Below are 16,760 nucleotides of genomic sequence, written 5' to 3'. Positions count from 1 at the left end.
AACCAAAAGTCCACTGGTAACTTCTCCTTTCTTCTGCTCATCTTCTCCTTCTGTAGAGAAACCAGTTCAGTGACTGGGATTCTTGCCAATGTAACTCCCTGAATGAAACTGTTCTGTACGTGTTGACTTTCATTAAAGGCCAAACTGCACCCACAGCTTTAAAACTCGTACATGCAGAAAGATCTTAAAGCTGTGTACCAAACACTTATTTTCTGTGCCCTTAAACAAACACAAGGGGTGTTAGTGTCAATGTCGCGGTGACTCAGACTGCAGCCAAGGCTGTAGAAACATCAGCGGAACCCAGTCACATCTGTGGTGCTGCTGTATGTTTGTTCTGTGGCCCATGCCAGCTTTGGTGCGTGTCTAACGCTCTTTGAGCCTGTGCAAGTTGTGGGACGTATGGAGACTGTTGAATGACTGGGTTCCTCCTTTAAGCTTGCCAGTTGGACATTTTGTGTAGGATGTGGCTTCTACTGGCTGGAAAACAGATGAGAACCTACAGGATCAGAATGGAAACGTCTACTTTTCCAGTAATCCCCTGGTTCTTTGCTCAAGTTACTGATGTTGTGATCAACACTATACAGGTGTGCAGCACAGGCTTAATTTAGCAATAGTTAATGGGTAAGTTCTTGGCTAAACTTTTCTTTGCTTCCTGGAGTGTGTATTTTAAAGGTTTTGAAATGACTTGCTAATACAGTGTCCTTGGAGAAGATAGGGTGCCTCCTAAAACGCTTGTCTCCTTTCTTCTTTTTCTGCTCAGAAAGAGTTTATTAAGAAAAATGTAGATAAGAGGATTCACTTCTCAGAAGCTAGCTGCCCTTTTCAAACTACCCACTCATAACTTTTCCACTTTCTTCTAGAATGCCTCGGACTAATATTTAGAAGAAAAGAAAGGGGAATAAGAGGGGTATAGAGTCAATAAAGAAAATGCTGACAATTTTCCATTTGAAAATACACTTCTCTTAAAATACTTGACAAAACTGCATTTGTCTTTATATTTTGTTATGGAAGGAAAATGGAAACATTCCAAGAATCAAAACATTTTAACGCTATTTGAGTGGAAGCTTTTGTGTTAAAATGAGGCTCCATTTGTAAACTTTTGCAACTTTAAAAAGTCAAAATTAAAATGAAACCGTTTAGGAGATCCAAGTCCGGCCTTTTTTCCGCATGATTTTTCTTTTGTGGAAAACTTAAGTATCTTAGCTTCCTTCCAAGCTGGAAGGGAACCAAATGTGAAAAGTAAAATCCTTAATAAAACGTAACTCCCGTCTTCCTGCAGTGCTCTTACAAGAGATTATTTGCCTGTGTCAGCGAAGCATGTTATAATAACCAATAGCTGGGGAAACTATGTCCTACGTTTCTCAAGATTGTTCCCTTTAGGTCATTAGCAGATAGTTCTAATAAACATGAGCTGAGCCAGTAGAGGCTTTGACTCTATTTATCATTGCGGATGTCTGAGCAGTCCCTGTGGGAAGCTGTGACCAACTCATCAACCAGGGAGTTTAACTTGTTCTTAACTCTTCTCTTGAACAGCAGTGTCCACAGTGAAGCTAAATCAAAGTAATTTGCATGTACACCTTTAGAAAGCAGGTAAGATATGCAATGTTGAAACAAAATTATCTGTACAGCTGTAAATAGCACAGAAGCAGGCATCTGGCACTTAAGTTTTTCTCAAATGAGCTGGCAGGCCCTACCTTTGGGCGTGCGTGGGCCTAGGTAGGGAAGGACCCACTGCTGCTTGGGACATGCTGCCTGACACCTGGCGGTTCTGCAGGTGGGCCTGTCCCAGCTCGGCCACTCCAGCACTGCTATGTGAGCACTGGGGCTTAACAGTTGACACAAGTTTCCCTGCCTCCTTTGGTGGTATTGCTGTTACTCTTCTCTGCAGGTTCAGTTCGTTAGCGCTCTGCATCAAATCTGTGTAGTAGTCTCATAACCTTACAATTTCAGGCATGCATATGCTCCAGTACCTTCCTCCAAGAAGCAGATGTGGTTATTTACGTGCTCTGCACCTTCACATGTGAGTTAAGAGTAGGACTTCTGGGTTCTTGTGCTTAGGAGAACAGGGAACTTGGCCAGCGTGGATTCAGACTCAATGATTCTAGGTCCCTGATACAGAGAAAACCTATTGAAACACGGTGCCCTGGTAGAAGTATCAGAGAGGAACTGATTGAGTAGATCCCAATACGAAGCTCACCAATCCTGTAACCCTACATTTCAGAGCACAGAATCACAGAGTGGTTGAGGTTGGAAGGGACGTCTGGAGGTCATCTGGTCCAACCTCCCTGCTAAAAGAGAGCTGCCTAGAGACAGTTGCCCAATGTTCTGAGTGTCTCCAAGGATGGAGATTCCACTCCTCTATAGCACAACTTGTTCCAGTGCTCACTCACCTTCAGTAAGGTTTCATCTGGGCTAACAACCCACCTGTTGGGTATGTATGAGGTAAGGCAGGTTCCTTTTACTTTATTGGGCCCGCTTAAATCTAGTGAATCAGTTCCCACCAGATTCACAGAATGGTTGAGGCTGGTTGGACCATAAGCTCTTGTCCGACCCCTAAGAGCTTCTGCCTTATTCCTACATTTCCTTATTCCTAGGTCAGGATGCTTCCTACCCTTGAAGTATATATTGAACTGCTCTTAAATTTAGATTTGGACAGCAGGAAGGATGGGGAGGAAACAAGGACGGGGAAAAATCTACTGCCATTACTTCAGCTCACAGTTGCAATAGTGAAAGAGGAGGAAGAAACCTATGGTCATGTCAAGTGGTTCCTGTGGATTGCTGTATGTGACATAGTACTTTAAAACATTGCTAGATGTCAGCCCTTCACTTCTGTTAGGAAACTCACTGTTGTTACTACCAGAAGCAATGGTATGACTTATAATAAATATTTGCTAAGCTACCTAGTAACAGGGACACCATCTCCACCCCCCCCACCCCACCCCCCAATAATTATTCTCATCCCTTCTTGTAGTTTTGGAAGAATGAGACTGTTGACGAGGAAAACAGGACCTTAAAATGACTATGCAAGTGGTCATATCCAAAAGCTGTTAAGATCTAGTTATGGTAAATGAAGTTCTGGAGTAATCCTAGAGATGAAGTTGGACTACATAACCTTACCTTGCACCCATAAGCAGATATCAGATTGGATGTGTCACTGAGAAGATGGCTACTGAGGGTGAAATGAGGGAAGGAGGAAGCCCGGGCAGGGGACTGGCTGAGTTTGGGATCTCAGGGTGCAAGTAGAGAGAAGGGGTGAGCCCACACAGATTTAGGAAAGGGGGACAACTTTCTCTGTGCAGCCCATGAAGACAATGAGGGTGGTGAGACACTGGCACAGGTTGCCCAGAGAGGTGGTGGAGGCCCCATCCCTGGAGACATTCAAGGCCAGGTTTGATGAGGCTCTGAGCAACCTGATCTAGTTCAAGATGTCCCTGCCCATTGCAGGGGGGTTGGACTAGGTGACCTTTAAAGGCCCCTTCCAACACGTTGTATGATTCTGTGATACTTACTGCACGTATTTCTACAGCACGTATTGCTGTTGGAGTGTCTTTCCACCACTGCTGCAGTTTGCCTAGACCTGGTGTCAAAGGGCAGTGGATAATTGCCTGGAGCTTTCTTTCCGTGCTCTTAGTACAGTGCAACAGGGCCACAGCCTCACCTGGGGATTCTGAGAGCTTCTGGAATATCAACAACCCTGTACATTAAATCACCACACTGTCTGCTGAAGGCTTTCTCACAGAAGTGCTGGCAACCGTGGAACATATTTTGCTGATCATCTGAAGAACAGCAACTTCGACACCTGGCAGCTGTCAGACAGCGTTTTCTCGAAACACGGCTGTCTGCTGATAGCTCAAGAGTAGGGCTGAGCAGTGCAGACTCGGAGGGGTTTATAGCTGGGATTTGCAGATTAACACACTGTTGTACTTCCCAGCATCTTCCTGGGTTAAATCCCACCTGCCTTCTGCGTGAGTGGAAGAAGTTCCTCAAATTTTCTAACTTTCTTTCTACTGTGGTCCTTCAATCACAGTTAACAGAACACAGAATTTAGTTCCAAATGTGTTAGAAGAGCTCTCTTTTCCAGGATGGAGTTTAATTAAGCACAGGGGCTACCCTTTCCCATATTATTAAAAAATTTCTTTTTTTCGTTTTTTTTTTTCTCCTTGCAAATGGTATTATACAGTTTTTTTTACCATGGGAAGAGGAAGAACAGCTTGTGAAATAAACCTGTCAAAGCAGGGTAAGTGGCTACCAGGGTTGCTTAAGTCAGACTGTCCTTAAGATGCAGTTTGATACCACTGGTGGGGAGGGGGAGAGGTAGAGACCAAAAAAGAAAACCATAGAAAAGGTTTCGAATGCTGAGATGCCCTAGAAAAAGCAACTTTTTCCAGGATCCCATGGGGGATGACCATTGTGAGCACATATGCATATCAGTCATCCACTGAACTGAGATAATGGTGCAGTTGTTTTTATAACACATTTAGTTCTGCATTTGTCACTGATCAACATGTATGTTAGAACATGATACATATGTGCATTCTAAAGACTTATTTTTTGTAAGTTGGAGTAAACTTGAAACCATTAATTTCTTGTCTTAGACAACGCTGCCAAGCTTCTCTTTGTATTTTCACTGTGCAGGACTCTGAATACGCAGTCAGCAAGACTGCGCAGACTTGTTGCTGTTTTGCTCTTTGTGACAAAAACTCAGCTAGGTAAAGAGCCTCGTGTATGGGCCAAAGAACAGAGAGGACTGCATATTTTGAAAAGGAGGGAAGATTTTGTAGCCAGTTGTACAGAAGGAATTGTTCCCAGTTCTCCATAATGCACCAGAATCCATGTGATATGCTGTTTTCAGAATCTTTACTGTTCTAGCTTAGCTTAACTGATGGAATAGCGTCCACCACGCTGAAGTCAGGGCATGCTCTGAAGTCCACTGAAATAAGTGGAGGCGGGGGGGGAATTATCTCGGGCTTTGGACTAGGCTTGTAGTGCCAAAGGAAGTTTTTTCCAGATCATTGCAGTGCAGGGAAACTCTGTTTTCCCAATAGTTTATCAAAAAATGCGTCCAGACTGGAGCCTCTGAAAGATTTCCTTATCTTGAAAAGGCAGCATGAATCTCCTTATTTACATCACCCACTGTTTCATCCATAAAATTGGACTTCCTTCCTCTTACTGATGAACAGGAGTGGGAAAAGCCAGCCTTACTATATATCCATATATCTATAGATAGATAGATATAGATGTCCTTTTTCCCAAGCATCTCCTGCCCATGAGTATTTTTCCTTGGCTCTCCCTTACGGGTGTCAGATGACATTTCCTCTGCTGACTGTGTGCCTGTTCGACCTCTCTTCTTATTCGTCTGAAGTTATGTGGTATTTTTTTTGGTATTGAAAGGAGTTCACAAAGCTAGAAACAGTTTCCAACTTCTCTTACTTAAAATTTGTAAAGTGCTAGAACCTGTCCCTTTAAAAAAGAAATATAGCAGACCGATCTCTTCTGAACTCCACCCCATTCATCACAGTAACAGCAATTTTGGGTGGATCTGGTGTTGATAATTTGCAAACCATTAGGGATATTTTAGAGGCAGTTGTTTTTTGTTTGTCCTCTGTGTTTGGTGGTTTTTTTTTTTTTTTAAAAAAGCTTTAAATTTTTTTTTTATGTTAGAATCTCTTCCCCCATTTAAACTGTAACCTGAATAATTTGTACTAGAAACACTGGTAAAAGCTACTCAATTTCAACTGATCTAAGTAATAAACTTTAAATTATCCCTGTATCTTAATTCTCCTTGTAGGAAAGGGAAAAAAGAAGTTTGTTTGGTTTTTTTTTTTTAACAAACAAACAAACCAAAACCAAAAAAAACCCCCAAAACCACACAGAGCTTTCTTCCTGTCCCTTCTCGTTCTCATTTTGAGCCACAGTATTTGGAATCTATTGCAACTTCCTACTCAAATAGCTTCTTTAACTTCATTTGGTTACTTGTAAAATGAATATATGTTTGAATTAACTGCAATTATTATCTCCCGTTTCCTTATAAAGAAAGGCAAGCTGATTATTTGCATTATTTATATGCTTTATAGCTACTTGTTTTAGGACAGAATCAGCTTGTTGCGAGTTGAGCCAATACATAAATGAGAAGGGGCTAATAATGAAACGAAATAATCTTGAAGTTAATAGGAAGTTTCCTATTGGCTTCTGTGCGCTGAATATACCCAAACGACAGTACTGGAAGTGCAGGATGCAATATATTAAAGATGTATACGTTATTAATTGGATCATGTTCTATCCAGTGTGCTGTATAAAGGACCTTGCACCTGATGGGCATTTTGGGGCAATGGAGACCGACTGCTGAAACTTAGGAACCTGACAAAACGACCCCCCAGTGATTCTCAGTAAGTAAACTTTAATACTTTCAACAGACAGGGAGGAAGGGAAAAAAAATTTAAAAAAAAAAATAAAATCCCCAAATGATTTTTATACCCAGTAAGAAATCACAGACTCTAGGTTAGATTGTCTCACTTAATTTACTGGTATCTAGAAAACCTGAGGAAATTAAGTCAGCCTTTGGAAAGTCACTGAATAAAGGAAAGTGCAGATCAGAGCTGTACTGAACTAGTCCCTGGCTGGAGACTCGTTGCTACTGTGTGGGAGTCGGCCACGAGCCCTTGCAGTGAAGGCGGCCAACTGCATATAGGGCTGTATTGGTGGGAGTGTAACCAGACAGTGGAGGGAAGGGATTTTTCCCCTCCTTTGGTACTGGAGAAACTGTATCTGCAGTACTGTATCCAGCTCTGAGCACCCTGGGACAAAAAAAAACCAAACCACCCCCAAACCCCAAAACTAAACCCAAAAAACATTGACACCTGGAACATGCCTGGCAGAGAGCTACCAGCATGGTTAGGGGCTAAAGCAAAGCCCTCTAAGGAGAGGAGCTCATTAAGATTTAAGCAGCAAAGGTTAAGGAGGATCTTACTGCTGTCTTCAGAGTGCAGAGGAGACAGAGCCTGAATCTGCTGGGTGGTGAGCAGTGGGAGGAGGAGAGGCACAGGCCCAAATTCTAGCAAGGGAAATTCCTACTAAGTATCAAGAAAAATTAATCACAATGAGGGTGGTAAAACAATAGAGTAGGTTACTCCAGAAATGTGGAGTGTCCATCCTTGGAGATATTCAGAACTCGGCTGGATAGGGCCTGAGCAGCAGTTGGCCCTGCTCTGAGCAAGGGGCTGCACCGAATGACCTCCGCAAGTCCCTTTGAACCTAAATTCATCATTGATTCTATGAGAGCTGTATGCAATGCTCTCATCGTGTTATTTCTCAAAGGAAGGGCCTTGCAAATGGAATGTGGTGGGTTCAGAGTCTAATCCCTGGTCTCTTATTACCTATTTTATTATTTCAACTGCATCATGGGGCAACTCCCTATCAACGGAGACATCTCATAGCTAGAGGAACACTGGGATGGAAAACAGAGGCAGAGACACCCAATCCCTTGCTGACACAATGTTTGAAGGAATGTAGGGCCTGATTCAGCTGTCTTTGTTCGAGTCAGTAGGGAGTTCTGCATAAATGAGAACTACAAGAAGAAGCTCCTAGTTACTGATTTCCACCCACTTGGAATGTATTAATTCTAATAAAAAGCGATATCCGTTTTGCTCAATGTCTTAGCCTGAAAATTCACCCAGCAGTTGGCATTTCATGCTAAGCCACGAAATTTGTTTCACTTTGCTTCTGAGCTTACAGGTGGGATTTAAGAGGTCATCTGGGACAAATATAAGATTGAGGAAACTCGGCTTGCGACTGTTACTCTGGCAAAGTTCCCCTTAAATTTGACAGGGTTATAGCTGACAGAAAGAATCAGTATATGTGTTTCCTTTTCTTGCACTAAGGCTGGATTAAAATGTTTCTTTTAAAATCAAAGACACAATTGCTATTGTTAAACTTTAGGTTTTCTAGCTGTATGCACAGAATTAATACGTGTCGAGGTATGTCTTGTTATTGGACTGGGATTTAAAAAAAATAAAATCCATTCCACTGTATTTTAGTTATATTTCCATTCAACACTAGTCTTAGAAAAATAAGTTGTGCTTCCCCTTCCTGGAGGACAGCCTGGAGGAAGTCATAGGATTTCTTCTGGTTTAGTTATCTTTTCTTCGGGACCCCGATGAATACCTCTGTTAATGTAATCTCACGTGTCTTCAGTAAATGGAGATAGCAGTTTCACTTGTACTAGGTAAGGACTGATTTCAAGTGAGACCTAGTTTTAGAAAAGAAAATAGCTATGAATGTTGTACAGAACTTTTCCAAAAAATAGTACTGAGAAGGGGGGGTGTCTGAATTTGGGCATCTCTTGAGTTTCCTTGTGCTTTCTCTGTCACTGATACTGAAGAATCCAGCTGCTTCAGAGGAGTAAGAGCATCTGTTTCATTCAGATCTTAGTAAGGACAAATCCAATTATTGTTTGACTTCTACAATTTTTGGTGGGGTGATATCAAAATTTCTCATAAATCAAAGGGATTGTTTTGTTTAAAACAACATAACTTCTGTGCTTAAACTATTCCATACAGGCATAAGTAGGTGAGATGTGTTCTGAATCCGTATGAAATGTAAAAGGTTTATGGTCATCTAGGATACAACCAAGATAAAATACTGGATTTTCCCCAGAAGAACATCAGCCCTTAATGTCTGAGCCAAGAGAGACCTTCTTTCAGTTCTTATAATATTACAGAAACGTTACTCTGACACTTTGCACAGTATCACAAATTAGGGAATTATATGCTAATGTAGGTTGGATTTCCTTCTCCATCATTATAAACTCAGCTGACAGACGAAAACTTCAAATAAAACCATTTGTAAAAATGAAGTAAAAGTTTTAAGTGAAATTTGTCCCCCAAAACTATCATTAATGGATTTCATAGCTAGTTATCACAGCTTGTCTGACCAAACAGCATTAAGAAAAATGGGTTTGTTTTATTTTTAATTACCTAATTTTTTTTATTTTTTTTTTTAGATTTAAACCAGTTAATTGGTTGTCTGGATGTAATTACTGTTTGTGCTTATAATGTACTTAAAAAAATACACACACCAAAACTTTCCCACACTACTTGTTTTCATTGGCATAATCAAGGCTTTCTTAATAAAGAAATATGTAAGATGGACATACTTATTTTTGCTCACTTGTGTTGGAGTAAATTTACAGATCAAAAAATACAATTATTGCAAAAGTTCATATAAATTGAAATAAACCTAAATGAAACGAACTCCCAACTCTCTCTCAGTACTTCCAGTGGGAAAATTTTTTGGTGTTGTTGTTTGCAATGGTTTAAAGCAATTTGTCTAAGATATGAAAATTCTGATAAGCATCCTACAGGAGGAGAGGAAGGAACATTTGTGTAAGATGACAAGGACCAGCTTGGTAAAGGCCAGGAAGGAGGAAGACCAGTACTTTGCATCACTGCTGCTGGACACAAAGATCGCCAGCACTGAAGACTTCAATGCCTTTATGAAAATGGAATAGCAGGACAAACAGGTATTTCTCCGAGAATCAGTTAAATTTTAGTAAACTAGCCACTGTAGAAAATGATTTATGTACACGAGGTCAATAAGCACAGGGAGATGCATTAAGGCATGGCTAACTAGGAGCATGTCTTCTACTAGAGGGATGTACTGGACCTGATTTAAAGCTCATGTGTGTAGTTATGTAAATATTTAGGATCACTGCTTCCAAGCTGACACCTAACTGCAAAAGGTAGTCTAGGTCTTCTCTATCATTCCCTAATATAATCAATCTACTTAAAATTATCCTCCCCTGATTTTGGGCCCTGTCACCACAATCCATGCCATCCACATTCCCCAAGATACAGTTATAAGAGCCTCAAAATCATAGGGGAGAATCAGCATTGTGGGGAAAAATAGCTGTTTACGTGTTACGGCAAATTCCGCGATGCATGTAGCAATGATGTGATATGCCTTGTTCTTGATGTCTCGTATTTCTGGGTTTGATTCCAGGGTTTGATCAAGGAGCTAAAATATTACTGAGCTTCTGGATGTCAGTTAATCTAAGAGTTCAGTTTTTTGTTCGTCATGCGAAACAGTGATCAACTAGATCATCGGAATTGCTTCTTTGTTTGTTTTTTTCTTGAGTGAAATTTCTGAGTGGATGACAAGTGTTTTGGAGGCCACATAGGGATCTGTTTGTCTTGATGTTCTTCAGAGTCCAAATGTTTGCAAAGGCTCAAGTGCTGTGGGAAAGTGTGTGGCTGACCCTTATGAGTAGCTCTGCTCAGCAGCAGAGAGCAGAAGTTGTTTTAAGTCTTTTGCTTGTGACACTGTATTTTTCTAGTGGTTTGAGAACTCAGGTGGGCACTATTCTAAAGCTGTCAACAATTTAATTCTTCTAATGTATAAGCATAGTCTTTGAAATGACACACTAGAAGCTGACGATGCGCTACATATTTCACCAGATTAATTAACGGACAACCCACATATCATGTAACATTACTTCATACAGTGTAATCCACATTTCTGCAACTGTGCAAGATACCAAATGATACATCATAAAATGTCCTAGAAGCTATGAGAAAATCATCCCATTAACCTGTGACACAGACTAGATATTTTTCTGGTAGCTCATCCAGAAAATTAAAGTGGTTAAAACGGAAAATGTTGAAACCAAAAGAATGTTTGAGTAAATAGTAACCCAGAATTCCTTTCATAACTCACTTTTGTTTACCAGTAGTAAATTCTATCTTCATGTTATAAACGTAATTAGTAAATATCTGACAACACTTTTCTGCAGTGGTTTGGTTTAAACTTATTTACCTCCATATTCACTAAATAAATGTTTAGATTTTGCTGTACACATAGATGAGAGTGAAGGAAGCGAAGTGTATATCCATGTACTCCATGTCCTGGATTTCTTAATAGCAGGGACAGTTACTATCACCTTTATCCTGGTCTCTTTTCTTTTCTGAGCAAACTTTAATTTGACACTGCAAAAGAAATACAAAATCCTTCACACACTGCTATATTGTCTCTTCAACATGCATAAGCGTAAAAAAATCGTATTTTTGTCTGCTTACATGGCAGACAAACAAGAAAACTTTCAAAAAATCAAATTCCTAGTTCTCCATCCAGATTGTAGCAGGAAAACCAACATTTTGCATTTATCAAAATCCCTAATTTCTGCTTCTGTGGTGCCAAATGCAAATCAGTAATATTCTGCATGCGGAATTAAAGTTAATTCCCTTGATTAATTTTGCACAAGTCACAAAATAGTGGTATAAGTTTTGGGTTGCTACTGTCTTGGGCCTTGTTCGGACACAGTGAAGAGCCATACTCTGAATCCCGTTACTTTTTTCTCATGCCAGTATCTCATAGCATTTCACTGCACATCTACATTTCATGTGTATTTTAATTGTCCATCTGGAAGTTTTCACATTAAACTGTTAGATAGGGACACTAGAATGGTCAAAATCAAATGACTGTTTTTGTTAATTTGCAGAATCCACCACTTTCCTTGATGATAAAAATCAGCCAAAATGATTGGAATGCTGTTGTGGTGGTGAGTACACACAAATGCAGCATTTCCTGTACTAGTTTAAATACTTGTATGTGCGTTTAGAAGGATAATGCGTATTCATATACATAATGTAAAAACTACTATAAACCAATTCAAACTATGTATTTCAAATAGCATCTGTCATATCTTGTGTCACCATTACATTTCAGCTGTAAACAGAGACTGGATAGGGAATCTTACAGTAGGAAGTACCATGTAGGAGTGGTATGTGATACACCATGCACTTATCTTTGGGCAGGGTGGTTTGGCAGCTGCGGTGGGTGGGTGGTCGGTCAGCTGCTTGCTTATAAAACTCTGCAGCTGAGCTTTTGCTATATCAGTTCAATAATACAGAACCATTCACCCTCGGCACCTGCCTGAAGCTAACAAAAAGATGAAAATACCCGCAAATTAGGAAATCCAACATTTCTGACAAAAATATTTATAAGGAAGGAGCAGCACAACGCATAAATATGACTTACTTTTGCTCTAATAGGTTTGCTTTTTTTGGTTTTATATTTTCTGTCTATGTTGAAATGGGATAATCCTGGTATAGATCTACCTGACCGGAGTATGTAAATATTAACTATCCTCCCCCCACCCCAAATTACTTCAGGATTAAAACTTTCTACCTTTCCAGATCTGGTAGTGGTTTGCTTTTCTTAAGGATTTCTAAATCAGCCTTACCAGAGGTGGTCACGGACAAAAACCCAAAAGCAAAAATAAAACCTGCAGGTCTTTATTTCCTTTCCTTGGTAAGGATGAGACATGCATTTGTTCTGGAGCTGGCTGTGGAGATGTAGGAGCTCGGTGCGTCGGTGGCTGTGCCATGCTGGTTGCTAGAGGCTGCTGCAGAATGAATAATGCACTTTCTAAGGTAAAGCCAACATCGTTGCTGTTTTGCCTTATAAGGGAAACATACTATTATGGTTTTAAGCTACTACATAGATGAAAAATACTGCACCTCTAGGACACAGACCTTTTTTAGATGGAGGTACGGGCGTCCACTTCCTTCAGTTCCCCCCCAATCCTGTGTTACGCCCTTACTCTGCTTAGCCTTAAGTCTGGCCCAGAGGTTAATGCTTCTGCCCCCGTGGGAGCCGGGGACCCGCGGGGTGACCTGAGCAGGCAGCGCTGGCCGCCGGCAGAGCCCCCTCCTGCCGGGGGGGACCGTGGGGCTCCCTGCGGGCACAGCATTCCCCCGGCCCCGGGTCGCAGGTGACCCGCCGACAACCTCCCGCCGTCGTAGCCGCCCCGGAGCCCCCGGGGTGGCGGTTCGGGGGTGGGGGGACATTTATATGTACCTCTCTCTCGCGAGAAAGTGTTGCGCGGGCGATACTTGAAGAGGAGAGGAGGGGGGGGAGAGAGGAGGGGAAAAAGGAGGAGGAGGGAGGGAGGGAGGGGGCAGCTGGAGCCGCAGCTGGAGCAGCGGTCGGTGCAGCGGCCGCAGCTGGAACAGCAGCGGGAACGGCAGCCGGCGGCGGCGGCGGCTCCAGCGGGTGCGCGCCCCTCGCAGCGGGTTCTCCCGGGGCGGGCGGGCTGGGCGCGGGGCTCCCTGCCCCGGCCGGGCACCGCGCTCCGGCCGCCGCGGCTCGCCGCGGTGCCCGGCTCGGGGAGCCGGGGAGGGTTCATGCCCCGGAGACGCTTGCGGCTCCGGGAGCGGTGGCGGCCGCGGGCTGTCCGCGGCGGGTGCGGGAGCGGGAGCCCCCGCGGATGCTGTTGGAGGGAAGGTAGAGTCCGCGCGGCTCCGGGCAGCCCCTCGCCATCCCCCGCGGCCGCCGCCGCCTCCCGCGGGCGGGCAAGCGCCGGGCTGGCCGGGGGCCGACGGCGCCGGGGCGCGGGGGCTGGCGGCGGGGGGCGCGGGGCGGCCGCGGCCGCTTTTCCTTGGTCCCATAACATCCCCTCCTTCCTCTCCGTTTCTCCCCTCGCAGCTCGCCTTGGAGACGCTGTTCGGAGACAGGGCGGCGGGGACCGGCGGACTTCGGCGGCGGAGAGGAGGAGGAGGAGGAGGAGGCGGCCGCTCGCAGCCCGGGGGCTCGGGGGACGCGATGTGGCGGGGGCGGCTGCTGGGGTTCGCCCTGGGAGTTGCCGTGCTGTGGGCGTCCCAGGCGGGCGCCGCCGCCGCCGGGCACGCCGAGGGGGCGAGCGCCAAGGAGAGCCGGGCCAGCCGGGCCAAGAGGCGAGGGCAGGGCGGCGGCGGGCACGACGCGCTCAAGGGGTAGGTGCGGGGCCGGTCCCCCCCCCCCGGGTGCCGCGGTGCGGGGAGCGGGCGCGGGTCTGTCCGTGTACGTGTGTGTGTACGCGCATCTATATCCATTGCCCCGTTGTGGTGGGAGCTGGTGGGGGTGGGAGAGCTCCCCGACTCCCCGCAAAAGGGTTGGTTGGGCTGGGGGGCGCCGGACACCGCCCGCAGCATCCCCGGGTAGCGGCGGCGCAGGGAGCGCGGAGCCCCGCCGCCTTTCCGGGACCTCCCGGCGGGGCAGGGTGCTGGGTCCCCTGCGTGCTGCAGCCCTTTGCTTCGCCTTTGGGTGGGTGACGCTTCGTGAGGATGAGCCGCTGCAGCTCGGAGGTCTCTGATTTAGTTTCTGGGAAGGACATAGATGAAGGCGCACTGCGGGCTTGTGCATTCCTCCCGCGTCCCGGACTTCTGCTTTGCATAAAGCAGAATAGCGATGAGGCCCGGAGACCACGGCATGCCCTTTCCATTAGCTGTCCTCTCTCCTCTCCACCTTAAACCTTTTGCCATGTGCATCTTTTGCGCTCAAGTGGACTGTCTTTGCTTGTCTGGTGTTCCTTGTGACCTGGGGATGATGGGGGGGAAGCATAGGCACCACTTTTTTCTATCGGAGCTATCTAGAACTAGTCTGAGTGAGCCCAAGCATGCAAGAGTTTAAAATCATTATGAAACGTTGTGGTACATGCTTAGCAGAGTGGTTTTCTAAAGGGTAAATCTGTGTCAGGCAAACTGTTTTCCAAATTCTAATGGAACACCTTTCCAATGCAAAAATAGTTGTTAAGTCAGCTGAAAGGCATTGCGTGTGTGTGCAGTTGAAAACTTAGTTTGCTGTAAAGGTGAAAAGCTTGCAATATTGGAAGAAAAAAAGAGATTTCCTTTTTCAGGTGTTCTGATGCACCTCTTCAGCCCATAGCCAGATTTTTCACTCATCAGGCAAAGCACAAACGTAGCAAAAATTATATGGAGATAATTATACTTCAGTAAGGGATGCGAGATATTTTCTTTCTTTTCCTGATTTCCTCAAAAAGGAGCTATTACATCTTTATTTTTAGAGGCCTTGATGAATATGTTTTAATTTCTTGGTAACTTCCTCATACTTGTGTAGTACTTTTTATTTATATTCAGATTTGCAATCTTGGCATTTTTTTGTACTTGTCTGATTGGAAAAGGTTTATGTTTTTAGGCCCTCACGTTGCAAAAACAGATGAAAGCTATCGGTATTATTTTTTCAAGGATCCAATTTTGTAGGGTCAGACTCTCTTGTTTCATTTCCTAATACCTTGTCACAAGAGAAATAGTTGGGCAAAGCAGATCCTTCCTGTGACAAAAACTATTCTAGGAAGCGAGGAGGACATGCAGTGAAGTTTGTAGGACTGATTGCAAGCAATAAAAGATGATAAAGAGAAGTATTTACTAGAAAGAGCCTTTATTCTTCAGGATGTTTTAATAAACTTTCTCATTCTAGAACTCTGGGTTGATATTGAACTAACAAACAGCATTTTCTGAGCAGTGGGACGGAGTATGCCATCTAGCACACGTGTGCTGGCTGGGGGGGAGTTAGAGGCACATTAATTGAGGATAAAATTTCTTTGGTGAATGTAATTGTTGTTCTAAAACTGTGCTGTTTAGACAGTAACAATACTGCATCAAGAGATGATGTTTCAAGTGTTAATGACTTTTGGAATCTAAAATGGGTTAGGGTGAGTATTTAGCCCTATGAGTCGATTCTTAAGTTTAACTGAAGCCTTCAATTTATTACATACTTTGCAATGATTCTTGCTTTTATTGTGTATTACCTATGAGCTACATATCTACTTAGTAATCTGTAAATCTAGAGATAATGGCAATATCAATTTTAGGTATCTCATGTCATGCTCAATTTTTTGGAATATTCCAAATCTGAATGAGTACCCTTGGGAAGCAGGTTGTTAACAAGAACGTCATAATTTGCCAGATGATCTGAGATACAGTAAAGACAAAACAAATTACTAGTTTGGTTGCTTGTTAGACCTTTTTCAGTAACTCTCATTTGAGGCTGACTGTAGAGTTCCAAAATTGCTTGGAGGAGATTGTTAACACCCAGTCATCTTTGTCAGTGTTGGGTGAATCCTGCTGCATATTTCCAGTTTAGAAATTGTGAGCACTTCCTTAGGTGTGGTACGGTACTGTACAATATGAATAAAAAGAGTTGTCATTTTAACAGACAAGGTTGGAACCGGTTCTTTGGAAAGCCAGATGGAAAACATATTTTGAATGTACAGGAACTGTATATACATTAGACAAGGAGAATTCATTGTTATTGAAGGACTAAAATGCTAAAAATACGATTTTACAAGAAGACATACTATTTTTTTAACTTGTTCATCAGTACAAATGCATTTGGGAATCTGAGAGTTGTAACACAAGTCATAACAGATGCTGGGAAACTTCATTCTTGTGTTATTGTAGTTGACTAAGACTTTTTTTTTTTCTTTTTGCAATGAACTCTTGCTCTGATTGTGGAAGCATGGGGATAAATTTTTAGAGAAAACCCTTTACATTTAAACTTTTTGTGTGTTTGATTATAATCACTATTGAGAGTCTTAGTGTTTAAAAGTCTCGAGGTTAGTCTCTGTGCGAATACTGGTCTTGTATGTTAAAATGAAGAAGCCCAAGATCTGTTTCAGTTCTCATGATTTTTCCCACTTAACATTTTTTAGTGCAAGCTGTTGATTGCAGGAGATGGTTGCTTCGTCCTTGTGACCTTTGCCTCGTTGTTTACGCCAGTGAGCTGTCCGAACATATAACATGATTCTAGAAGTATATTTTAACTTTAATAATTATAAATTATGTGGAAATGCCTCTTATGTACTTGTTTAAAGACTTTAAGCTTGCTGCTTATGTAGTTTGAGTTTGTCCAGCTATGAAGGCATTAGCAATCAGCGATTGGTCCTTGTAATGCCATCTATGTTTGGTCTAAGGCAAAGTGTGTTTATG

At 43.2% G+C, this 16,760-nt stretch overlaps 1 protein-coding gene across 3 annotated transcripts in view; it reads left to right on the top strand.

Annotated features, from left to right (window-relative positions):
- The first annotated feature begins 13,556 nt into the window (after positions 1-13,556).
- Positions 13,557-16,760, top strand: part of FBN1 (fibrillin 1) — a 154,515-nt gene continuing 151,311 nt past the window's right edge. Inside the window, exon 1 of one of the 3 annotated variants that reach the window (XM_063345780.1) lies at positions 13,557-13,766. In XM_063345780.1, coding sequence (XP_063201850.1) covers positions 13,597-13,766 — 170 coding nt within the window. In that variant the 5' untranslated portion in view covers positions 13,557-13,596. The remainder of the gene's footprint in view (positions 13,767-16,760) is intronic. The other 2 variants (XM_063345779.1, XM_063345778.1) reach the window with 2 other exon arrangements.

This window comes from Chroicocephalus ridibundus, chromosome 9 (assembly GCF_963924245.1).
Source record: "Chroicocephalus ridibundus chromosome 9, bChrRid1.1, whole genome shotgun sequence".
NCBI classification, from domain to species: domain Eukaryota; kingdom Metazoa; phylum Chordata; class Aves; order Charadriiformes; family Laridae; genus Chroicocephalus; species Chroicocephalus ridibundus.
The sequence above is the reverse complement of the archived record's forward strand: the minus strand, read 5'-3'. Positions and strand labels throughout refer to the sequence as shown.